Source organism: Panthera onca, chromosome B1 (assembly GCF_046562875.1).
Source record: "Panthera onca isolate mPanOnc1 chromosome B1, mPanOnc1 haplotype 2, whole genome shotgun sequence".
Lineage (NCBI taxonomy): Eukaryota > Metazoa > Chordata > Mammalia > Carnivora > Felidae > Panthera > Panthera onca.
Window position 1 is genome coordinate 38817765 of NC_138342.1, and position 26853 is coordinate 38844617.

General features: G+C 38.5%; 1 protein-coding gene and 1 long non-coding RNA gene across 6 annotated transcripts in view; one reads left to right on the forward strand and one right to left on the reverse strand.

Moving 5' to 3' along the window:
• GABRA2 (gamma-aminobutyric acid type A receptor subunit alpha2) overlaps window positions 1-11991 on the reverse strand; it is a 126893-nt gene extending 114902 nt beyond the window's left edge. Inside the window, exons 1-3 of one of the 4 annotated variants that reach the window (XM_060655125.3) lie at window positions 11724-11991; window positions 10622-10699; window positions 7874-7989 (exon numbers count right to left, since the gene is read on the reverse strand). In XM_060655125.3, the coding sequence (XP_060511108.1) occupies window positions 7874-7989; window positions 10622-10692 (187 nt within the window). In that variant the 5' untranslated portion in view covers window positions 10693-10699; window positions 11724-11991. Of the gene's footprint in view, window positions 1-7873; window positions 7990-10621; window positions 10700-11181; window positions 11519-11723 lie in introns of those variants that run through there. The other 3 variants (XM_060655127.3, XM_060655126.3, XM_060655128.3) reach the window with 3 other exon arrangements.
• A 179-nt stretch (window positions 11992-12170) lies between these two features.
• LOC132692559 (uncharacterized) lies at window positions 12171-22984 on the forward strand. Of its 2 annotated transcripts, none has more exons than XR_009616431.3 (3): window positions 12171-12507; window positions 12824-12915; window positions 22388-22984. It is a non-coding gene; the product is annotated as an uncharacterized LOC132692559 (long non-coding RNA). The 2 variants fall into 2 exon arrangements; XR_009616432.3 differs by lacking the exon at window positions 22388-22984 and adding an exon at window positions 19218-20948.
• The last annotated feature ends 3869 nt before the right edge of the window (window positions 22985-26853 follow it).

Genomic DNA, 26853 nt, shown 5'->3' on the forward strand with positions numbered 1-26853 from the left:
CTGTACATCTTTATATTCTGCAGAATGTCTGACACATCATCAGCCTTCAATAGACATGGATTAAGAAACAGAATACTAGAATAATTTAATTTGACTCTTTCCATGTTAACACACTGAAAAGTAATGATTTGCTGACTGGCCAAGCTGTTCACTTGGCCACCTCCACTACCAATATAGATTTCTACAATATGATTGAGCTGTAGCAATCAAAAAATAACACCAAAACAAATGGATCGGTCATGCTTATGGTCCAATTTATCCACTGTGTTAAGGGGGTACAAAGAGAAACACTGATTGCACCTGAGCTTAAATGCTAGTGAGAGGCATGCTTGTGCCTGAAAAAACAAAAATAACAGTCCCTCAAAATTATGACTGAGAGCAATGCTTTTCCAGCAGTGATGGTTGAGAGAACAAACTGCTATTAACCAAGTACGTTTTAAGTTGAAAACAAAGCCTTGGTTTACGAAAACATGAGCAGTATTCTCTTGGTCATGCACTTCAGTGATGTCACCATGAGTTTTGCTGGAGAGATGCTGTTTGGGAAGAAAATGCCACCATCTAATCCAATGCATACCTCTGCTGTCGTGTATCCAGTTTGCCTTTCCTATCAAATAAATCACAAGCTGTGTACCTAGTTCAAATAACGGACCAAGAAAGAGTTCTGCAAAACTACCTCAATCTAACCATTTCTGAAGAAGCCTGTCTTGGTAGCATTCTCTGCCGGGGAGTGGACAAGCAGCACAGCGTTAGGGAGGGTGTGCAGAAATGCTAAGATGTTCCTCGGTCTTGCCTCGAAATACTGAGAAGAATACAGAAACCTGTACATAACATTACCATGCTTCCAGTTTAAGGTAGCATGCATTGTGGCGAAGCCCATACTATGTCCACACCAGAAGGAGAACACTGCAAACAGACCCCAGACAAAATTGAAGGAACTGATTTTGGAAGTCAGACCCAGAGTTTCCAGCCTCCCAATAGCACCCCACTTCAAGCAGCCGAGTACCTTTCTGCTTTTTTGTGTTTCGTGCCTCCGATAACTTTACACAGGAAATGACAATTGATAATGGCCCTCTGCACTTTTAGCATAAATTCTTTTCCACACTTGTGTGAAATCTCCCCAACTTATTTCTATTTTCTCATTCATGAAATAATCAAATGCACTGTTCCCTGTGACCTTTAGGCAAACTTAAGTGAGTGGAGAAGACAGTAGCCGAGAGCACTGAAAGACTGAAATCTTCTTTTGCCTACAGCTTATTCTGAAGGATATCCTACTCCAGCACTGCAGGGAACCCCAGGAGCCTGAGTTAGAAGGGAAGAGAGATAAGATTCTCAGCTGCCGCAGGCCTCTTTGGGAACGTCGGTCCCAACCACAGCCGCTGAATGAGGAGAATGCCAAACATCACAGCTTTACAGAGAGCAGAGACCCCAGTAATGGTGTTTACTCTGTCTCCATCTGAGACAAGAACTTCTTAACAGGCAATCTCTCTTTTCCTGCTCATCTCGCAATCCACTTTTTCCCCCTCCCCCACTTCCAATTCTACCTAGAGATTTCAGACTATTCTTCGTGCGTTCCTTCAGTCCCAGTGGCTCCACTGCCCGTCACTTCCTAAGACACTGTCAAGCATCAGACATATACTCTGTGGCTGCAAGACCCACTCGAGAGCAATTGCCATCCAAGTACCTAGCACATCCCAGGTTAGATTGATGGACATGCTTTCAGTTTTATGTCCCTAAAATCATCATTAATGTTATATAGCAAAGTTTTACTCTGTAAAATATATCTTTTTCTCCTACAGGCAAATTCATCACCATGAGTTGATGATGCCAAATTATTACATGTCACGATAATAATTATAAAGAGCAATACATATGTCATACCTCTTCTGTGAGTGCTTTTGTTTTCAGAGATTCTGTACATACACAAAGGTGTGTCTACAAAAATGAAACTAATCACGTAAGAAATATACAACCTCTCCTGTCTTTAAAACTGGGTTATGTGTGCCACAAACTTATCATTTTATTATGAAGCCATAGCTTTTATAGATTAAGTGAAACAGAGTGATGCCCTGTATTGCATTCTATTATAACAACGGCAGCAATAACACTTACAAGTATTGAGTTGCTACTCTGCTTGCCATATACTGTCCAAAGGATTTAAATGTTAAAGAAAAAAAGTCTCTAACAAAACGAGAAGTCACATATTTTTACTCCTATTTTACAAATAAAGAAACCAAAGCAAGGAGAGATTGAGTAGCATCCTGAAAGTTTTGTAGTTATTTTACAGTGGCAACAGAATTCAAATCCAAAGGTGTTGGTCTCTAGAGGCATTGATCTTAAGCATTACTTTATAAAGTAATAATACCATGCTGTTTTGAGGACAGAACCCCTCTTAGGTTCTGGGACAGATCAGATTTTTATTTATTAATTTCTCCCACTGAATAGCCTATATTTTATTTTTTATAAATTGGAGAGTAGTAAAATCCATAGAAACATGTTGTCATCCATCTGTCTACAGCCTGAAGTAAATATCCATGAGCAAAGCTGGAAACCGACCCTCAGACCCTAAGCCTACGATCTGACATCATATTTTTCATAGCTTTGAGCATAAAGTTTCTTCAAGGTTTCAGAGTATAAAACAAGAACGTGGAAAGAAAAAATCTATCTAGACGACCTCTTCGAAAGAGCTTTTCAAAATGCAGTTAAGCATGGTACTCAATCTAGATTTTCCAGATTGGATCTATAATTTAGATACCAAGCCTTGTCATTTCTAATAGTTGTCACTATTGAGCATTGTGGATGCTAGCTGTCATAAATGTCCAAGGCCTGTCTACACATTCATTTTTCCAATGACCCCATAAAATTGGTCCAAAACACAAATGCTGCTTTTTATTTAGTTAACAATTTGAAAGCTTCTTATGGAATATAAAAATATATGTGTTATACTCCAAGTTGTTAGCTCTAATGACTAAAACGAAGAGGAAAAACTGATTCAGTTATTAGTTCTAGCTAATCTAAATGCATGGTCTCAACAGATAAGATATCAAGGCAAACCCATCTCAGGTTTCCAGGCTCACAAAGAAGTAAGCCTACCAAATGTACAAGAACTACCAATATTTCCTTGGCACGTTTTCAAAGAACACTACCTCCTAAGATGTTTTTCTTGAAGAATTCTCCTCGTACTCCTAGCAACACTAACACTTATCAATTGTATGTCACATTACGCTCTCTTAAGAATTTTAATTTACTTGAACCACATCACATTTCTGTGAGATATAAACAGACTAAGTGGATCCTCTCTTACCATTTCATAGATGAGTAAATTAAGTCACATATGGGATAAATGAATCACCCCAAATCACACAGTTCAAAGGCAGAATCACAACTAACATAAGTCAGGCTTTGAGTAACTGGGGTTATAATAGCTCTAATTCACCAAGATGTCATCCCAAAATATGCTGATGCTAATAGTGGAAGGTCAGTGTGTGAATTAAATGATAACTGCTCCACCAATTTTAAGGATAAGGTAAGTTCTATAGTTGATTCTTTTCATGGCAGCACAGTATAAATAATAATAATGATGATGATGATGATGATGATGATAATAATGATAATAAAGTACATGAATAAAATTAAAATCTTTCAAGAAATATTTCAGTGCTTACTATATGCCAGGTCCTGTTCTAGATGCTGGGAACAGATGATGCACCAGTGAATAAAGCAACAAAATAGACAAGAATCCCTGACCTCAATGAGCCTACATTCTAGCAAAAGAGACAAAAATAAGCAATTGCCACTAAAGTAATAAAGAAATAAATTATTCTATATATTAAAATAAGGGGGAAAAATAAGCTGGTTAAGGGAGATTAGAATTATTAAGAGGTAGCCAGGTTATAGTATTTATTTGTTTGGTCAGGGTAGGCCTCATTGAGGAGGAGAGATCAAAGGATACCCAGGGAAGAGAGAATAGTCAGAGGAAAAGCTCCAAAGAGTATCCTGGTGTGTTCAAAGAACAGAAAGGAAGCCAATGTGACTGCAGCAGGATAAGCAAGAAGGTGAGTTGTTGTGAGGTCAAAGAAAGAATGAGGAGACAGATCATCATGCACGGCCTTGGAGACCACCACAAGAAACCCAATTTTTATTCTGAATGAAGTAGAAACGATTGCAGAATTTTGAGCAGTTGAATGGCATGATACAACTTAAATTTTAAAGAAACTCCATTGTTAATCATAAAATATCTTAAAATTTTATCACTCAATGTATTTTTAATTTTTTTATGTTTATTTATTTTGAGAGAGAGAGAGAGACAGCACAAGCAGGGAAGAGACAGAGAGAGAGGGAGAGAGACAGAGAGAGAGAGAATCCCAAGCAGGCACCACTCTGTCAGTGCAGAGCCCCATGTGGGGCTCGATCTCATGAACCACCAGATCATGCATGACCTGAGCCAAAATCAAGAGCCAGATGCTTAACCGACTGAAGCACCCAGGTGCCTCTTTCATTCACTCAATGGATTGTATGACCTTCATCATATATATGAATCTCAATTTACCTTCCTCCGTTCAGCATAAAAAACCATTATTTCCATTTTCCCAAAGGAAATCCCAAGGCTCAGAATGTCTAAGGAACTTGGCCAGGGTAAAATCTAGTAAGTGGTCGAGCCAAGTGAAAAGAACAATTTTTTTTTAACTCGCAGTCCAAAACCGAGTGTGCTTTCCTATATAGTGATTTGTATTAGTTATAAAGGAAAGAAATGATAATTGAAATTAATTATCCAGATTTTTCATCAATAGAGATGTTCTGTTTGATATATTAAAACTCAATCAAATACATATTTTCCTTCTTATTAATTTCTGGGACATAATGACACAAGTAATTTTCTTGGACTTTCTATGTGAAATGACATATGAACAAGCAGGAGAAGAATTTTGGATGCAGAAGTAATCACAATAATGATGTAAATTTACAACAGTACATTTAGAAAGTTTCTGAAAGTCTTTTAGGTACTGTTATTTATTAATTCTCTACCATATGCCAGGCACTGTGCTAACTTCTTAGCATATATCATCGTACTTAATATTCATCAAATGCTCTAAGAACAGTATGAGTAATCACACTCTATAGATGACAGATGTGGACCTAAAGAGGCAAAGTATTGAAAGGTCATTGGACCGCTCAGGACCAGAGCTGGGATTTTACCTAAATCTCCAAAATCTAAAGCTAGGTCTTTACTAAGCCTCGTTACCTTCCTGTAGCATGCTGCCCAACATATCACTCAACATTCCTAACCAAAAGGTCAGCCAAATATGGATAACCCCATTTTACAGATGATGAACTGGTCGTAGAAAAGTTAGTCAAGCAATCAACATTTATTTGATGGCCACAATATGCAAATCAATATTTAGTTGCTGAGAGCATAGAGGACTTATGATACAATGCCTTGCCTCAACGAGCTTACAATCTTGTTAAGGTAACAAGAGGCACACAAAAAGGTAATAAATTATCCAAGATAGCACATAATAAGTTTCAGATGAGATATAGAGCCAACAACTGCTAAAGAAATTCAACAGAGAGAAAATTGAATCTGGGTGTTTCAATTCACAAGAAAGATCTTTACTAGAGGACCAGTGTTGAGGTGGTCTTTATAGAAAAAGGGTTTCCATCATCAAAGATGATGAGAAAAACACTTCCAGTGAGAGGAAATAATACGACCAAAGGCCAAGGGAACAGATGTGAATGGATTATCAAGAGAAGATGAACAAATGCATCTGAAGTGCAGGATGAAAGGGAGGCAAAATACAAACGAAATCAGGAAGTAGAATGTAGAAAACCTTACTTGGCAAACTAGGAATCTAAGGGAGGAGGGACGAACTAGATCTTTGTTGAATTCCTACTATGGGGCACCGGCTTTGTATGTACTTTTTGTTTATAGAATTCTCTCAACAATCCTGTAAGGCAGAAAGGTAGCTGTGTCATGGCCCTTTTAGATGAAAAACAGTTGATCTGGTGCAGAAAACATGGGGGATCAAGAAAAGATGATCAAGAAAAGAGAGGGATATGTAGAAAGCATTGTAAGAATAAAAGAAAACTATCTGAATGGGAGATATTAGCATATGCCCAATATCAGAGAAGGATTGAGGAAGACCCTAGACAAGAAGAGCTGCTTAGTCTATTGCATTAATGCAAATAATACAGTGACAAGGATCTATGCTTCAGTGGTGACAATGGAAGTAAAAAAGAATGTAAGAGATATTACAGAAAAAAATATGAAGAGCTAAGTGGCAATAGCCACGTCCTGAAACAGGTAGTTTCTACTCCTCAACCACACACCCACAAGGTAGGTATTTCCCCTAAGAACTCACAGAGACAAAACTCAAGGTCTTGCTCAAATACTGAGATTTTTGACAGCACATAATTTATTTTAAAAAATAAAATCTATGATTTAGGACAAATGCCTGCCTTAGTGTAATCTTCCTCATAAACCACCAGCTTGGCAATATTTCATTTCCATATGCTAACATGGAGACTGATTCCTTATATTCATGCTCATTAGAGATATTAATTACTAAAGAAGCATTATTTTCCTTTTAGTTTTTTTTTTCCTTTTAGAAAACCAAGTGTATAATAAACAACTGAGTTTGCTCTGAAAAATACAATAGGCCTTATTTCTGAACATTATTCCTCCCTGTACTTCTCCTAAAATGAGAGGTACCTCTCAGGGATTCCAAGAAAAATTAACTGCATTAAATAGTATACTATTTAACAACAAGTTGGGTCTTTTCTGACTTTTTCTGACTCCTGGACAATCCAAACCATACACTGGCAAATATATATAGAATTAACAACAACCTAGATTTTTCAAAGAAAGTATTTACATAAACACCTAGGCATTAATCAATATGCATCTTTACAAGCAATTTAATATTACAAAGTTGTCAGCCTCATAATAAACTAGCTAACTATATGACTATATAAATCTTTGATTAGTACCAATTGTCCAACTAATTTTCCTTTATTTTTAATTAACAGTTAACCTGAACATCCAAATAAGTATAACATACACGTGTGAAATGTGTGTATGTATAATTGAAGAGTAACAATATTTTGAGTTAGAATCCTTTAGAAATTACACACCTACTTTACTTTTACCTAATTTCCTTAGTATCACCTAAGGATAAATAGAAGTTAATTAAAATTTAACATATTTTAAAAAATTAATATATTAGCCAAGCCTAATTTCCTTTATCTTTATGGATTAAAACAGATTTGTTTTTCTGAATTGAAAGTTAATGTTTAAATCTGAAATCAAACTATGCCAGTCCAATAAATTTAGGCCTACAGCCAATGTATACCTGAAATGTCTTTGAGAGTTGCAAGAACGCCAAACCTGTGCTGTACTTTAGAAATACCATAAGCATGGATAAAGAAATATCATCATAGAATCCTAAGTTGTGTATTTGTTAAAATATAACCCTAACATACTTTTTATTATGTGCCTCATTTCTTCATAGCTGTACTGCTGTGAAAATAAACGTCTGTAAAATGTGAAGATACTACACGAGCATGTCTGCCCAACAATGTTTCATTTTAATATACTTTAAGTTTTAAAAACTTAGCCATTATATATAAACTAATTTAAAAACCTCATGCAGAAAGTCTGGGCTCTATATGACTTTAGGCATTCTACAAAAATATGTTAAACACATTGTGTGTGTAGAAAAGGAAACACAAATAATGTTTATTTCATATACCTTACTTTCTATTATTCAGTTATTTAATACATGCATTCATATATAGAGTGTATTAAAATATGTATATTACTCTTAACTTTTAGAAGCATTATTTTGTAAGAGTTTAAAAAAAGTAAAACTACTTTTACCTCCCAGTCCTGGTCTAAGCCGATTATCGTAACCATCCAGAAGTCTGTCTAGAATTCTTGTAAAGATGGTAATGTTATTTTTAGCTTCATCTTCTTGGATGTTAGCCAGCACCAACCTAAACAGATAATTTTAGAAGCTGATATATATATATATATGTACATATATATATACATATATATACGTATGTGTGTTGTACCAGTACCAACATGCTCTACTTCCTTGATTTGAATTTTAAGTCTCTCTAAGCTATTAGGGCCACCCATTTTCCTTCTTTGGTCACTTCTATAAATACCAGCATGTCTATGGAGAAGATAAATATGTTGTTGAAAATGGATACTAAATACTAGATTATCAGAAAGACTGACGTCAAACTTATTTCAGGTTTCTGCCACTTAGCACCCAGTGTGGAATATTCATTTTCTAAAATCCATCCCCTAGAATATATTATGATTGTAGATGGCCACATGCTGACACTGTTAGTAATGTGACTCTGCATTAAGAAAGGTACAATAACAAAACGACTCCTGAAATACTACTGCAGCGATTTGAATATTAATTGGAGAATAAATTGCCTCCTTGGAGGCAGAAAATTTCTCTATCTTCCTCATAAGTGCCTTTCCTTTTTTCTTTATGTCGTTTTTCTCTTTCAAACAGAGATTATTTCCTTACTTTGGGTATACCGCCACCCAATGGCCAAGTGCAATATAGACATCAGGGAAACTCCACTGGTTGTGTTCCAGGCTCCACTGTAGCCAGGTGGTGGAAGTGGGCTCTGAAAGGAGCAGGGGCACATACAGGGGTACAGACAACCCTGGAGGCATACCCCTCCTGACTGGTCTCTGAGGAGAGCGCTAAGGGTTACCTAAAGATTAAAAATCTTGCTACTTGTGTGTGTGTGTGTGCGTGTGTGTGTGTGTGTGTGTGTGTGTGATAAATTTGCAGAGAAAACAAATGGTCTTAAAATATCACCAGAAAAGGGTCAGAAACAGTGATTTTCTCCATTATTTCTCCATCAGAAAGCCAGAGACCTGATTTTGTGACATCCAGCAATTTGGCGCATAAAACAGAATGTCCCTTTTCACTGCCATTTTTTTTCCCCTAGAATGATTCAGAGATTTAAATTACTGGCCCCAAAAAAGAATCATTTATATAATAGAATAAAATACTGGCATGAGCATTACTGGTCAAATATAGAACAGAAAACTAGTAGAGGGAAATAATGGTTAAGCACTGAGGACCTTCAGTGATTGCTAATTGACCATGGTAGGTTCACTCCTTTAAAATCAAAGACTATATGTGAGAGCTGTCTGATCAAGGTGTACCGTGTAAAGTATCATTGACAGAGTCAATTTGCATTTAAATGATTACACAGCTAGAAACAGTCATAACACATTAAAAAAATGGTAACCAACTTCAAACAAATATTGTCTTGAGAGCACGGAAAATACTGAAACACTGATATACAGGTAAACATTTAAAAATTATGTCAGCAAACGAGTTTATCAAAATTCCAGCATCAAAAGTTTCTATGTTACCTTAAGCTAATTCTAAAACCAATCACTACAATAATTGTAAAGTTCCACACAGAGGTTTTCACTGAAAAGTGGTATTTAATCATATGTCAAATTCTTTTTCTAAATTCAGTATTAAGCTGTTAAATGAGGAGCTACTTTCAAACTAAAAATAAGCCTTTATGAAGAGATTTCTTCTCAATTCCACAAAATATTTTCATTCTTTGACAATTACTTGACAGGGAAATGAAAAATTAAAAGGCAAATAAAGATATAATAAAGACATTATTTTTTAAAAGGAATGATTAGATGAACATTCTTATCATTTATATTTCAGACCCTCTAATATTTTGAAAATCATATCCTAAGTTTAGACAAAATAAAAAATGCCCATTGATAATACAAAATCAGAAAAGACTACAACTAAGATGATGTTATGGAAAGCAATAAGAATTAATTTTATGTTTGTAGAACACAGGCAAAGCAAAATTAGTTACATGTTTAAAATAAGTACTGTTTATGACAGTGACCACTTTAGCAATAAAAGATCTCTAAATCAGTAATATGAAAAGTTGATGAATAAATCAAGCTTTGTTTTATTGTATACTACCTCTACCTAGAGGTTAAAGACTCACACATCCTTTGGGTTTTCTATGTTGACTAAAGAGCACAGACCACTAAAAAAAAAAAAGAAGAAGGAAGAAAGAAAAGAAAAAAGGAAGGAAGGAAGGAAGGAAGGAAAGAAGGAAGGAAAGAAGGAAGGAAAGAAGGAAGGAAGGAAGGAAGGAAGGAAGGAAGGAAGGAAAAAAAAATCAACTTAACAACCAAACCATTTTAGCTTGTGCTTTTCTGTTTGGCTTAAAGAAACACTGTTGGCTTCTTTACTGAATGTTGGTGTCATTATAAACGCATACAACTTAACCACTTCAAAACTTGCAAGAATATGCCATCCAAAAGATATTCTTTTCTTTGGTGATTTTCTTTTCTTTTTGTAAGAAAATGTTCCTGATCACTTGCGTATTTTATCACTAAAATCCAGAAGCAGTGAACTTTTGATAGTCTCTCCCACTTCATAGTTCAATTTCTTGATACAAGCTTTTTTTTTTCTTCCCTTCATTAGAATTGATTCTTCAAAATACTTCGGCTTCTCAAAGGCCAGCCCTGCGTTGATGACATTCAAGAAACACACCTTTACCCCGAATCTAAAAAGTCAAATACAATAAATAAATGTCTCACCTGGCTGGGTCCCACACCAAGAAAACAAGAAGAAGCAAATGCATGTTGTAGGTGTTTAATTTCGTCTTCATTGTCGCTCTTTGGAAAGCCATGGAAAAAAAAAATACACTTAAAATTACATTCAGTCCCAGAAAGCCCAAAAGAATGTCAATTGGTGTGAGAACTGGAGTTAAAGCTATTGAATTATTCCACTGGAGCAGTGTGGGGTGTGATGAATGGGTTGGGGGGGGGGGTAGTCTTTTCTCTCTTTCTTTTTTTTTTTTTTTTTTTTTATCTTGGCAGTAAGATGACCAAATAATCAGACTGCTCTGCCAGGAACTTCCCCCAGCCCCATCGTCAGCAAACACTGTTTTGTGCTCGCGCACACACACACACACACACGTAACAACAACACACGGGACCCTGAACTGACTGACATAGGAGCTAGAGAAGAGAACGGGTCCGGAGGGGGAGGGGGGGAGTGAAAAGGGGGAGGAGAGATGGGTCCCCCATGCCACAGCCCCCTCAGCCAAGACCACCCCCGCAACCCCAACGGGAAAAGCAAGGGGCAGGCAGCCCACTTTTTTCGATTATTATTCTTTTCGTTACAGGGAACTGCAGCCCTCGCGTCTTCACTTCTTCGCTCCCTCTAAAATAATAGAAAATAAAATAAAAGAAGCTCCCTCCCCGCCCGTGCACAGTTGCCCGAGACCACGTCTCGGAGGCAGCCGGGTTCGGCTCAACTGCTGCGAAACGACGCGTTGGACAGCTGTTCCGGAGCCGAGACCACAATCGGAGCAGGAGCGTGAGGCTCCCGGATCCAGCACCGGCAGGCAGGCAGCGGCAATCACAGTGTGCAAAGTTGCAGACTATAAAAGAGCCAGGCTAACGCGCTGCCTGCCGGGCGGGCGGGCCGGCGTCTAGGATCTTATTGTAGTTGCAGATGCGCTTCTGGTGATGAGTATCGAAATTATGTTTAAAACGTGTTGGGGAGGAGGAGGCGAGCTGAACCGCCTCGGGTTGCAGGGAGCATCGGAGAGTGGGGTGGGGAAGACGAGGCAGGCACGCGAGGCAAAGGCAGGCGCCAAGGGGTCCCTGCTGGGGCCAACGTGCGCGACCTTACCTGAGACAGCAGGCAGAATCGGGTGTTTTCCTCCCTTTGCCCTGATCTGAGGAGACGGGAAACTTGAGGGAGAGCGAGAGAGAGCGCGAGTGAGAGAGAGAGAGAGAGAGAGAGAGAGAAGAGAGCGACTGCAGCAGCCGAGCGAGCGGGCAGCGATGGGCTGGTGGAAGCCGGAGGGAGCGCGGAGAGCGACGGCCGCGGCGCGGGGAGTAGATGGAGGCGAAGGCGTCCGTAGTGGCGGTGATGGGCGGAGGAGGAGGAAGAGGAGGAGGGGAAGCGTTGGCAGGAGCGGGCGGGGGGCGGGGCGGGGGGGAAGCGAGCCCAGGCGCGGTGCGCGCCGGCAGTGGCGGGCACGAGCCCCACGCCTGGAGGAGGAGGAGCCAGGCCCGGGAGGAGGGCTAGCGAGGTTCCCGGGAACGCAGGTCCCCCCACCCCACCCCCGCCCCAGTCCAAGGTAACCGCCCCGTCGCCCGCCGGGCACCTGCAGCGGCACAGCCCGGGGCGGCGGCGAGCTCCCCGGTGCGCCCCGAGCGCTGCTGCCCGCGCCCACGCCGCGCCGGAGGAACGGAGCCCACGCTCCACCCGGGACTGCTCCCGGCGGCAGCCCGCTGGGGCTCCCCCCGAGGCCCCTGGGTTCCTGGGGGGGGGGGGGGGGCTGCCGGTGGGTGTTGGTGCAGAGTCGGGAACGCAATGTGTCTGCGCGGCCCTAGATCCCCGGGGCCTCGCCCTGCCGCCCGCCCCCCAACATCCCCTGGCTCTGGAGCGACGTGGCTGCTGAGGAGAGGTAAAGAGATACCACTCCCGCTGGAGGGCGAGGGGACTCTAATCAGCCTGTACTTAGTCATCAGCGCATCCACGCAGGAGCAAGTTCAACGCATGTTGCGTGGAATCAGACAGCAGGAAGTTTCTTTGATTTCCTGAGCCGTCTTGATACACCACTCATTCCTTCACACTCCTGCAGTCAGCACCAGTTTCCCTACAAAGCCCTGAGGGCTGGAGACCTCCCTCCAGCCGGTCGGGAAAGTCCGTCTGCAGATTATGCACCTGGGGAAACCTCCCGCTCACTCTCAACCATTCTTTTCCCCAACGTCTATTCACAGGCGTCCTCCCTTCGTGGTGATCAAATTCAATCCACAGCTCTAAAAAAGTTTACATTCTGCAACCCCGCACCACCACCACCCCAAGCAAAAAGGTACCTGTTGTGCTTCTACTACGTCTGCAATTCTTTTGGGGGGGGGGGGGGTAAGGGGGCGGGAAGGAGATGTAGTGTAGTGGGGTTTGAGTTTTTCCCCCTGTAGGGCTTTTTGGTGGTGGAGGGACCTGTTGTAATTCCAGTCCTACAGTGCACTTTAAGCGTTGTGTTTCATCTGTCTCCTTTCTCTTGTTTTATCTGAGGCGATAAAATCCAAACGTGCAACTTGAACCAAAAACCAAAAAAAAAAGAAAAAAAAGAGAGAGAGAGAGAGAGAGAGAAAGACATTTTCCTTTTTGTACTGCACATAACAATGTTATGCTTGTATCTTACTAAGGCAAAACAGAGCGGGTGTTTATCTCTTCAAGAAGTTGTTATAAACGTTAGACACTTTAAAAGGGGAGAAAAGAGAAGTATGCTGATACGTTTTTCTCATATTACACTTGGAGTCAATATGTACCAAACACTTCAATTTCGTTAGTTATGAACCAGAAATTCAGACGTTTTTCCTAGATGGTGCAGTTTTCATAACAACGGGCACTGCTAATCTACAGTCAATTTTAGCTTTGCCTTGAAGATATGTGAGGAGAGTAAAACCTTTACCTTGTAAATATTTCAAGCTGTTCTCTTTAACCTATTAATCACCACTTTCTGAATGAGCATTGAATATGCTACCGCCTAAACAAACATTTGCTCTCTTATGTAGCTGGCTCTGTGAAGAATGGAACACCACCCAGCTTTCTCCTCCATCATTAATATTCCCTTCCTGACTTTCCCTTGCAGAATCTAATTGAAATTCACAAAGATAAAAAGCTTGCCATTTAAAACCTTGCAACTAGGGAATCTAAACATCTACTGGTGTGAACACTTTACTTCCTGCTGTATTTTCCCATTTTCCATTTCTGTAAGTCAGTCTTCATTAAGATCTCTATCACTTTGCCATTTACATTACTACTAAATTGTTTATATTTTGATAATGGAAGTTGAACAGCTCGTGGTTTCTTCCTGACCTTAATTGCTATGCTCCAACAAAACTTCTCTTTTATCAATGTCACAATTTTTATAAATATCTTCATAGATTATTTTCATATTTACCACTGTAGTATTCCCCCCCGACCCCCGGATTCTAATGCTGAGTTACAGCATTTAGGTTTGTTTTATCTCAAAATCTGTATCTATTTGAATGATTTGTTCTAAAAAATTAGCCTTTCCCTTTAGCGCCCTTAATAAATTTGTAATCTCATTGCCATATGACCCATTTACATGGAACTTGACAAAGTTCGTGCTATTTGGGATGATTTTCACCATTTGTTTACTTTTTTAACTGTATGTTAGAACTGGCTATAGATTTGACTATGCACTTGAGACAGACTCAGTAAAAACTAGATTCCAAAATTTCATTATAAACCGTAATTTTTAGGGACACCTAGGTGGCTCAGTCGGTTAAGCATCTGACTTCGGCCCAGGTTGTGATCTCGTGGTTCATGAGTTCCAGCCCAGGCTCTGTGCTGATAGCTCAGAGCCTGGAGCCTGCTTGGGATTCTGTGTCTCCCTCTCTGTCTGCCCCTACCCCTCTGGCGCTCTCTCTCTCTCTCTCTCTCTCTCTCTCTCTCTCTCTTTCAAAAATAAATATTTTAAAAATTAAAATACAAAAAAAACATAATTTTTAGTTCTTCCCCACAAAATGTTTTGCAATTTTACTGAAGTTGGGTAGCTGTGATTTAAACTTCAAAGCACCTTAAAGGAAATGAAAATCAGAAAAGCTGATTGCAGGCAGTGGACCTCTACTTTTACTGCTGCATCTTTACTGGTATTTCACTGTGTTGCTAGTCCAGCTGAATATCTTCTAGGATTGTCCCACAAATATCTAATAAATCCAGTCTGATTTTTTTCTCCTCTTTGTGATGGAGCACAGTGAACTGTGATTTGAGAGCCAGCCTGGGTAGGTCGTGACTAAGCTCTTCCTACCCACTCCTTCTGGAGCATGTCTTAAGGCAACCAATCCTGTAGAAGAATTGACAACTAATTGGTTGCCAGTAAATCTAAATTCGTTCCTGCCCAGGCTAGGGCAGTGCAAAACCTCCTGTTTGAATTTGTTTGAATTACCCTCCCACAGATTAGATTGGGAGGTACGGGTCACTTCTTAGATATTCCTCATCTTTAACTCCCAAATCTGAAAGAGGATTTCCCCATGAGGAACAAGAATAAAAGAAAGGCAAGGAATTAGCGAGATCTTGGTTTTGTTTGATTTTTCTTTCCTGATATCTTATAATATTGTACAGTTTAAAAATTCATTATAAAACCATTTGTGCTCTTGAACAGACATTTTGTAGAGTTTTCCCTTTTAGGGCCCAGCTATATAGACTTTGCACTACTGTTCCAGGGAACTACCACTCTATATGCCCTAGGCGACCTCATAAATCTTTAAGTTCCATAAGGTAATATGTGTATATTATATATAATGCACACACACATATATGTAATATACACAAATACATGCATACAGATATACAGATATTTATCTGGAGGAAGATAGGTATCTAAACTCATAAAAATAGGCATAAGCATTTTAATGAGAATAGCATTTATATAATGCATTTGTACAAAATGCATTTAGTCTCACTAACATAACTTAATCAGGGTGATTTTAACATACTTTGAAAAGAAGTACCAGAATTCAACAAGAATAGCCTCTCACTATATTTACAAATTTTAAAATATAAGCATGTATTCCACAATAAATTTATTCTATTCTAAGCATGTATTCTAATAAATTTATGTACACTTTAACTACACCTTCCCATCTGTGTCATCCTTTTGAATGAGAATATAAGTTTGTGAAAAATTAAGAACCAAAGCATAAATTTTCCTGTTTTCACAGAATTAAATACTATCCTGTACTTTTCCCCAGAATGCTTTACTAATTTCAAAGTTTGCTTGGAGTACTAGTCTGTTCTCATATATTGGCCACATTATCATTAAAAACAAAACAAGCAGACAAACAAACAAAAGCTAGAGCAAATACCAATTTGGTAATTCTTAGGTCAAAACTATGGTTTGGTCAAGCTCCATTTTTTCCCTGTAAGTTGAATTTAGATGAACGGTTCTAATGTGTGCACTAGACTCCAAGCTTCTGAAAGAAGAAACAGCTGGAAAGGGGGAGTAACCAGCCTTATAAACAAATAATTCCAAAACTACTCTCTTACACCAATGCATTTAGATCACATTTCATTAGAACTAAATATATCATGTATACTAGCTTGGATATAGTATGCATATCACCTTCTTCAAGCAGAGTAACTCTGTTAATAAAGTAAGTTTGCAGATCCTTACCTAAGTTGCAAATCAAGTATATAATGCATTCAGGACATCCTGGTGGTTTCTGAGATTTTGAAAACTACTTACATCAAACACTTATAAAGAGTATTTTGTAAGGAAATCGTTTACATTCATTTTGTGAAATTGTAGATAAAATTTATTTTCAAGTTATTCAACTACTTCCTAAAACAAAGATAACATTCCAGTAACGCAAAACAAAAATTTACTGTGCCTTTCCTGAAGCTATGTGATTGGCAGCTTTTCCCTCTGAGGCATGTTTTATAAAAATTACAGTAATGAATAATAAAAATAAACTAAAAATATCTTCACTTGTAAAATAAATAGATCCCATTCCAAATATTTTGCATGTATTTACTTATTTAATCTTAACAAGTAAGGATTAGGTTTTTATTATTCCCATTTCACTGATGAAAAATTGAGGCACAGAAAGCTTAATCTGGCTGAAAGTCTCCTCCTGGTAAAGTCCAGTAATATGGCTCCATAGTCTCCATGCTTAACTACCATACCATTGAAGCTTTGGGCAAGATATTTAACTGTTAACATGGTGGTGTTATGAAGGCAGTGTAAATCTGTGAATAATAGCCAAATATTCATTCAACAATTCTTGCTGAGTATCTGCAATTTACCAGACACTCTATTCTGTACTACTCTGGATATAATAATGATTAAGGCATGGTCTCTACCCTCAGAGAGCTTACAGCAAATTGGAAAGCATGAAGTAACATAAGACCAAGGCTTCTACATATACTCTAAAAACTCACACTATCTTCACTAAGGAGTAACATGCAGCTTAAGAAAAAGAATGCGAGACTGGAAGCTTTACATTTAATTAATGATTTACAAATTTAGTTGTTCCCATATAATAATTAATAAATGGATTATTACTAAGAACATAAGTAAGCATTTTCTAGGACACTTAAGAACTCCCAGGACTGGGAAAGTTCATGTCCAGAATGAAAACAATTCCCATTTTATATGGATGTTTTCTTTTCTTTTCTTTTCTTTTTTCTTTTTTTAGTTTTTTAATCTTTATTTTTGAGAGAGAGAGACAGAGTGTGAGAGGGGGAAGAACAGAGAGAGAGGGAGACACAGAACCCAAAGTAGGCTCCAGGCTCAGAGCTGTCAGCATAGAACTGGTCTCAAAGTGACAAACCACAAGTTCATGACCTGAGCCAAAGTCAGAAGCTCAACCGACTGAGCTAACCAGGGGCCCCTGTATGATATGGATATTTTCTGAATAATACCTCATCAGCCAAAATTATGCAGAAGAAGCTAATAACAAAAACAACAAAATCAGAGGATAGAAGGAATCCAGGACCCTATTTGAGCCCATTTACATACATTTCAAGTGGGCTAGGATTGGTCCCAAATGAAGGATTATTTCAATATCATTATTTTTAGCATCAAAAGTATTCCATCTTGAGAGGAAGAGAGAGTATATGAATTGCAAAGAAATAAATTAAAAATATAATCAGGCTATGAGTATTTAGTGGTCAGTTAAAAAGACATGAAAGAGAAAATAGAAACCAATTACTTCTAAGAAAAAGTGAATCATGCCATGGCAAATTAATTATGGATATCAAGTGATTTTAAATAATAATATGGAGATCATTTCTTCTTGCTACAAACCTCTTTGTATTTGCCAAAGGGACTTGCTCATAGATGCACAATAAATAATTGCTGATTTCTTTGTAGAGTTAAGCACTTTAGAATACAAATTGGGAGTCTTGGTACCAGAGGCATGACCTTGGGTAGCCTCGGCTATAATATCTACTGAAAAGTCTCAAAGCTCTCTATCTCTAAAAGCTCACTATGCATCACCAATAGACATTTTTTTTTTCTCAAAAAGAATCTCCACTGGTGTTCTCTATCTTAGCACCATCCTGCCACCAAAATCCTGAAAACTGAGAGTCATTCTAGACTCTTTTTTGTCAACAGACACACACACACACACACACACACACAGCCACCACCACCACCACCACCACCACCACTCATTTGCTGTTGCTGAGAAAATGCCTCCTATCTATCCATTGTCTCTGATCCATTCCCTTTATTACCAATTCCATAGCCTTAGCCCCTTCCTTGCTTGAACTACTGCATTACAAGTAAGCAGTAGCTTGCTAACTAGTTTCTCTCCTCCAATCTCTGCTTTCTCTAATTGGCTTTCTATAGGGCCAACATGAGTCTTCCTAAACCAATTTGATAGTGTCATTTGATCATCTAAAATTCTTTCTTGATAAAAGTATAAGGTGTGAGCTCCTTTGCATATCACCAGTGTACTGTTTATATCTCCAGCCTCAACTCTGCTCTTTCTGCACACATCTTGTTAGACATGTGCACGTGTGTATACACATACACCCTCCATAATCACCATTATTTTTTTTTAATTATTTTAATGTTTATTATTTTTGAGAGAGAAAGACAGAGTGCAAGCAGGGGAGGGACAGAGAGAGAGAGGGAGACACGGAATCCCAAGCAGGCTCCAGGCTCTGAGCTCTTAGCACAGAGCCCGATGCGGGACTCGAACTCACAAACTGCGAGATCGTGACCTGAACTGAAGCCAGGCACTCGACGGAGCCCCCCAGGCACCCCAGCATTAATTTTTCAACATCAATCACTCTGTCCTCTTTGCTCCCTGCAAAGGAAAATGTCTATGTTTCTCTCAACAACTAAATATTTCATGCCTCTATGCTCTTGGTTCCCATTCCCCCTTTCAACTGGAATATGCCACCGTCTGCATGGTGACACTTCAGGCCTCAGCCCTACAAACTACTTCTTACCCTTCCAGATAAAATTGTCCACCACATCCTTTGTACTCCTGCTGGACTTAGTACAGGCATTTAACATGAAACCTAAAGACCACCCCATTGAACTTATTTACTAACTTTTCTATCTTACCCTATTAGCCTGTAAGCCCTTTTAAAGCAATGAACTCATCTCAATTATCTTTACCTACCAAGTGTCTAGCACAGAACTGGGCATATATCATCTCTCAAGAGATTCTTGAGGAATCAGTGAATGAGTGAACAACCGAATGAATAAATAAGTGCCTATGTGAGCATCTGTGCCTTCATATGGACATGAGAACCATGGTACTTTCTTCCAAGGAAATGAGATGCAGTACAAAAAGCAGTTATCGTTAAGAATTCTGATCCTGGTGCGAGGTTCACATCCTAGTTCACATCCTAGTTCTACTACTTACCCACCATGCAACCTTGGATTAATTCCTTCACTTTGCTACGCCTTAGTTTTCTTACCTGTAGAGTAAGAGTAATTGTGAGTCCGCCTCACATGATCTTTGTGAATACTCTGCAAGTTGATATTTGTGCACAGGACAGCATCTGGATCATAGACAATACTACACAGTGTTTGCTGATGTTACTGAAGTATTTGAAAGCTGTTAGTTCACTGCCTCGACATGTAGTAGATGAGATGAGATGCTATTAAATTTATTGAATCTTCTGACTCATCTTTTTCCATCTGTTCCCGTCCGCTCTTTCCCAGTGACATTCACGTGCCCACCTTTGCAGAGCAGTCAGTCAAAACCCTCATCTCCCCACATTCTCTTATGGTGTCTTTTATTTTCTCATGAATGCATTATTTCCCTCATTCTCTCTCTCTCTTTTTTTTTTCCTGCGCTTTTTTCCTCATCCTCTTTTTAGTATACCATGCCCTCCTTTTCATTCCAGCTTGGCCGGCACGTCCCTCTTTTATTAGTTCTCTATCGTTCCCTTTTCCTCTCCGTTTCTCAGTAAGATTCATGCACAGCATAAGTCTGCATTTGCGTGTACACTTGTCTTTTGGCATATGGAAGAAGGTGTGTTAGAAGAATAGATATGGATAAGGAAGTGTCTTTTTAGGCATAGAAATGTGAATGCCGGCCCTGCCAAGGCATGGGTATCCCTGTCTGTGTTTTGGTGTGTAGGTCTCTGTGTAAGTCATGTATCAAATCTGCTCAAGTGTATTTTATTGATTCGCTGTATGAATTGAATAGAAAAGTCAGGTGACTTTCTCTTTTGAATTGGCTCCTGGTTTGCCTGCAACAAAGAAATTGCTATATGTTGAATCTTCAGTTTGAAAGAGATCCATATCTGTAATATGCAGAGAGCCATAGTCAGTAATCAACATAGAAGCTTCCTGATATCGTCCTAGTCATACCCTCGATTAAAATATGGTTACAAGCTGCTCTTCCTTTTTGTGTATGTGTAACTTCTCGGTAGCTGTATCTTTATGCTACTCATTTGGAAGCAAGAAATAAAGGAACTCGGCATTATGAGTTAGGAGATAACAAATTAATACTTAAAATGATTTCCTTTTGAAGAGAGATATTTTCAAAAAGACTTACAACAGACATTAGTGCCACCCAGCAAACAGTGCCATTTTGCAGCCTAGGTGTATGAACAGATTGAATTACTTCACTCTCCTTGAAATTACAGGTGGCAATGAAACTTGCTTCTCTGATCAATGAAAAGCAGGAGACATGGGGCATTTCTAGATGGAGGCTGAATGAGCCAGTGTCAGATTCACCGTGCTGCCTCCTGCCCTACTGTCTGCTTGTGGCCAGTGAGAACTCTATATGTCGGTCACTAAGTGGGACCTTGAGTGAGGACAACAAAGATCAAAGGCCTAGCTGACCTTCATTGGATTATAGTGTGAACTACAAATAAACATTTGTTTTAAGTCTCTAAAATTTGGGGTGATATATAATCACAAAATAACTTGGTCTGACTTTTGAAAGATGAAAAGGAAATTTCGTTGTGTGTCTTTTTACTTCTTCTTTTTGAATTGTCCATTTATTTATTTTGAGAGAGAGAGAGAGCGAGCAAGCAGGGGAAGAGCAGAGAGAGAGAGAGAGAGAGAATCCCAAGCAGACTTCATGCTGTCAGTGCAGAGCCTGATGTGGGGCTTGATCCCACGAACCATGAGATCATGACCTGATTCTAAACCATGAGTCGGATGCTTAACCAATTGAGCAACTTAGGTGCCCCTATGTATCTTTTTAAAATACCAACTATGGAATGATGGAGTGGCACATAAAATATTTTCAGGCAGAGGAGACTTTCTTAAAGATCTTGAAATCACAGCATATAAATGGTCACTTGCTTAAGTCTGAACCAATTGATCTTTGGTAATATCTGTGATTTGTTTCCATCTCTTAATGGTCCTTTGCTGTCTTTCTGTATCTAAGCACTCAGAGGGATTGAGACAAAGTCTGAGGTTATTTTTGACAAATAGTTCAAAATAGTTCATTATCCCCATGGTGGCCAGACATTGAAAGTGGTGGCAATGGGAGTTTGGGGGGAGAGGGGTGGTGGCAGGAGAAAGGGGTGGTGGTATTCATTAAATTCCAACAGGAACTCACATTGCCAAACATCCAACAGGTCCTATAAATGGAGTGAAAAATGATAAAAAGAGAAGGTGAAAAAAGACATCTAACTGGCCCAGCAAGTGCTAGATGTTCAAGTTGAAGAGAGATGGGTAAGAAGACTGGTTCTGAATAGAAATTCATGTTAGGAATATACTTCCCTATCTCTATTTCATAAAGAAAAACAAAAGAAATTGACTCTGACCTAAATATAGAGTGTGCAAATTTCAAAGCCATTGTCAGAGATTTTTTCAACAAGGTAGGAAAGGCTAGTTAGTCATGGATTTTAATACGAATTATGCTATTGTCATTACACAACTCACTGGACCAAAAATTTCTAGGTTCAAACTGCTTTTAGATAGTCCATCAACATCATTCAAATACAAACCACTATAACAATTTAACATTCACATCGTGAGAAGAAAACTATATAAGTTTTTAATAAGCTCTTGAGGGACTAGAGATGGGACTATGATTTGTCTCTTTTTTTTTCTATCCCTTACCACACTTCTCATATTGTAGGGATTCAGTAAATGTTAATAGAAGAATAAATGAATGGATAAATAATTGAATAAATTAATAAATTAATGCAAGTATGTGTCAAAGAGTTCATAAATGTTCACTGTAGCTCCTGTTCTCCCCTTATTCATGTTGATGTTCCAGGCTGGCCTCCATGCAGTGGTCTGAGTGATCTTTCCAAAATACAGACCTGTTCATATCACTGCAAAACTTAAAATCCTTTAGGTATTTCCTATTTCTTGTAAGGTCAAGATGAAGATCCTTATCATGGCCTTTGTCCTGGATGCCTTGACTCCTGCCTGGCCTTGAACCGTTGTTTTCTTTGCTCCATAAACACCAGCCTTTCAGTTCCTGGAATGTACTTGGCTTCCTACTGTCATTTCTTCTCCTGCCATAAGGCATTGTAGCACAAGTTCTCTCTGCTGGAAAGCTCCTGGCCCATCTACACACCTGTTCATCCTTCATATAAAAAATTAGGAAGCACTTACTCAAGAAGTCTCCCTGACATATCCTCTACCCGCCAGTCTCCATTAGATTCTTTTATTATATGTACTTTCTGTTGGGGATTTGTCTCTGTCTTTCATGTCTCTGTTTATCATTGTGTGTGATTATTAACATCTGTTAACCAACTATGCTATATGTTACAGGAGTTCAGAGACCATGCTTATTTTTACTTAACATTGTATCCCCTGCAATTAGTGCACTGCCTGACTTAGAGTACACACTCAATAAATAGCTGTTGTGAAAAAAAATCAAGGAATGAATGAATGTATAGCACACATAGGTTTAAATGTGTAATGTTACTTTTAAAACATTTCAGGGGTGCCTGGGTGGTTAAGCGTCCGACTTTGGCTCAGGTCATGATCTCACAGTTCAGTAGTTCGAGCCCTGCATGAGGCTCTGTGCTGACAGCTCAGAGCCTGGAGCCTGCTTCGAATTCTGTGTCTCCCTCTCTCTCTGCTCCTCCCCCGCTCATGCTGTCATGCTGTCTCTCTCTCTCTCTCTCTCTCTCCCCTTCAAAAATAAATAAAAACATTTAAAAATTTTTCATATCTCTGAAAATAAATACTGCAATTCAGTCACTTGGATTGTTGCCACATTCATAGAGTCTATGGAGAATTAATGGCTGAAGACATGTCATGAGAAATGAGAAGAAAGTACATGTTATTGATAGCAAGGTGCTGGAAAGTAGTTTGATCAAGGTAGACCCGCAAAAGAAAATGATAAGAAAGTTAACAATGTATTGGTTCACAACACGGAAGGCTGTTTCTGCTTATCCAGTGGTGTTTGGTAATTATAGAGGTCAATGGATTCTCGACTTCAAAGGATAAGACCATATACATGTGTTTTCCAGTGTTCAAGAATAGAGAATTCCAATAAACCTTGCCTTAGTATTCTCTGCCTAGAATGGGATGATGCATTCTTATTTAGCTGGGATATAGGATTAATTAGCTGCCCTATAGCTGAACCATGTGGATGCAAAATCAACAATTATTCTATAAGATCTTTGTCATGAAGGAGTTGCAGTGGATGAACTATAAGATGCCTTTTATCACTTATATATTCTTATTTTATAAAAATTCTCCTTATCTGCTAAGAGACTAATTTTCTTAGGAATTTTATTACAAATGATAATTATCCTTTCAAATCACTTATTGCTATATCTTAAGGTCTTGAGTCAAATGAACTGTTCATCTGTTCTTTATCCCTATAAATCCAAGTGTATGTTCAGAGAAATGTTTTCTACTTAAATATATAACTAAAGGAATATTTATATATCTGTATATGCACACATTTATAGCATGATAAGTACTATAGTAATTACCATAGGACTAGTTAGTTAAGACAGGAGCCAGTAAATAGCTGTTGCACAAATATGTTCTGCCACCTGCTTTTGTGTATGAAAGTTTACTGGGTCATAGCCACGCGCATTTATTTATGTATTATCTAATAGCTCCTTTGTGCTATAATGGCAGAACCCAGTAGTTGCAATAGAATCCATGTGCCCACAAAGCCTGAAACATTTCCATCTGATCCTTTAAGACAAAAAATTTTCCAGCCTCTGAACTAAGTGAACTAAGTGAAAGAGTTGTTCATTGAACTGCATAAACAGATGGTTCTTTTATATCTTCCTTTGACAATTACTATTTAAAAGGCTTCTTTCTAGCTAGCTCCTATGGAAATATTGTTCAGTCAGTATCAAAAAAATGATTTGGATAATTAAGTAGTTATCTTTTTGTTTTCCAAAAGAAGAATTGAAAAATATTTTTGCGTATAATTTATAAAATGTAAAGCACTATGGTAGGCCTTATTTTAAATTAAAAACAGAAAAAAAACAGTCACCGCCTCTTCAACAAACAGTTTGATGAAAGAATGTGTGATTTGTACCAAAAAACTAAAATAAAAGGTCTGTATACATCCTCCGTATTGGTGCATGCCCTTCCCCTCTGTGCCCATACCACCCTCTGCTCAAATTATCACACTACATTGGCAAAATACGTTCACCCATCTCCCCAAGTGGAATGATTTATTTCTGTGTCCCCTTCTGTATAGCACAGTAATGAGTTCTCAATAAAAATTTGTTGAAAAAATGGATAAATGGGTATATGGATGGATGACTAGGTCAAATGAACATTGATATTCTGTATGATTATACCAGCCATCAGTCATATCCTGAAACAAGTTGGCCTGAAGAGGTGGAAAAATATGTTTTGTACAGATAAACATCTTCCTACCTGATAATTCTATAAATACTTGTGTTGATGTCAGCTGTGCATTGTTACCTACACTCAATGTAGGAATGTCCTGGTGTTTTAGCACAGTTTTTCTTTTGTCACAGAATTGTCCTAAAACATTTCTACTATTTAACTTACCAAATGCAGTCAACAGAACAACAACCATCATTCACATGGACTGAAGTTTTACCAAAGTACCTGAAAGCAGAGATAAAACTAAGTTGAATTAAACAAGAGCAGATTGAATTCTTTATTCAGGTATCATTTCCTGCCAATTGTCAAACAATTGATTCTTTTCAAAATCAAATTCTAGTATGCTGGTCTCTCTACAGATGAATATGAACTCTTGAGCTTTGACTTTTCTACCATTATTTGGTGGAAGTTATAGATATCTAAATAAAACATGGAGGCAGCAATAGAGAGAGAGATTTCCTTCAAATATACAGTAGGAACATTGAATGACTACATGAAAATATTAGTGTAATGATCTAACTATTCTTAACGCAGACAAAGTTAAGAATCGACAGAACTTTGGGGGGAAAGCAAGGAGGTGCTATTTTGTTCCTGTAAAATTTTTGTAGGTCATTTAACGGCTCCCAAGGATGGATCCCACCCTAGGCTCAGAAAATAACTAGAGCAAAATAATGTAGAATATCCTGGAACTAGAATTTGATGACCAGACCTCAAGTCAACCTACTTGGGGTTCCATTCTGATCTGTCCTTATAGTTGTAGTAAGTAATAGAGTTCTTCGGTTGAGATTAATTCCCAACTAATACTTGGTTCTGGTAAGCAGGATCCCACTTTATTACTTCACACCTGACTCTGGCTTTGGATCCTTCTTTAATATCCCCTCTCTTTAAAGAATCAGTTACCATTTTGTTCTTTTTTGTCCTCTGGGAGCTCAAATCACAGTCTTGAACTGTGTGTCTCCCTAGCTCTGTTCCTATTTTTTGTTGTTGTTGTTTATTCTGTTCCTTTGTCTTTTCTTAGGGTTTTATGTAACGGTGAAAAAGGGTCTGGCCCATAAAATAGCACAATCCTAGAAAAGGCTGACAAAGCCTAATGGATAAAGAAAAACACTGACTTTAGAGAATCATAGACTTAAGTGTTGCAAGAAACCTATACCTATTCTACTAACCTCTTCTACCTAGGAGTATGTCTGATCTGTAAAGCTGAATAACCTCAAATTCCATTGACTTTATTTATTAAGTCATGGAGGACATTACTGAAGAATCCTCTCACCAGCTAGTTTGTTTGCTTTATTTTCTGGGTGTGATTAACTTTAAATATTTCAGTATAAGTAGTATGACATATGTGTATGGACAAATTAAATTTAACTAACAGTCTAGAGAGAGTTAATTAGCCTAAGAAATGTCTCACTATCAATCAACCCCTTTGGGTTAATTAATTTACATGAGACCTATAGGAAATAACCTTTTGTTGGTAATAGTAATGGGATTTGGTATATATGAAAAGTAAAGAGGAGTTTAAGATCCTTGCATGAATAAAGTATGAGAAAACTGAACTCAATAACAATCAACACCCAGAGTGCAACACTCCATCTTTAGGATGTTTTATCCAGAGACATTTTGCCACTGGTTCCAGTTACAAAGCCTGCATATCCTGCCATTAGAACCTCTTGTGCCTTACTCAGAGTTGAGTGTTTTTCATGGACGATGCTCATCTGTGAACCTGAGAGGGCAGAAGAACAAACCTTTCTTAATTAAGCTTAAAAAGTTCTGTGATTATGTCTGCTTGTTAATAAATGTCTTTTATAGGGCAGGCAGATTTTGGCCTAAGATTTGTTTTCACTGTGACTAACATCTGCCAGAGAGGTTGCAGGGTGGGGATTGCCTCTAACCAGAGGTGGTTACTGATGTTTACCTAGAAAACCTGACATTCACTGAAGGACTGAATTGGTTTTGGCACACTTGAGTAATTTGGAACTGTTCAAAGGAACTGTAGAGTTTGAAAAT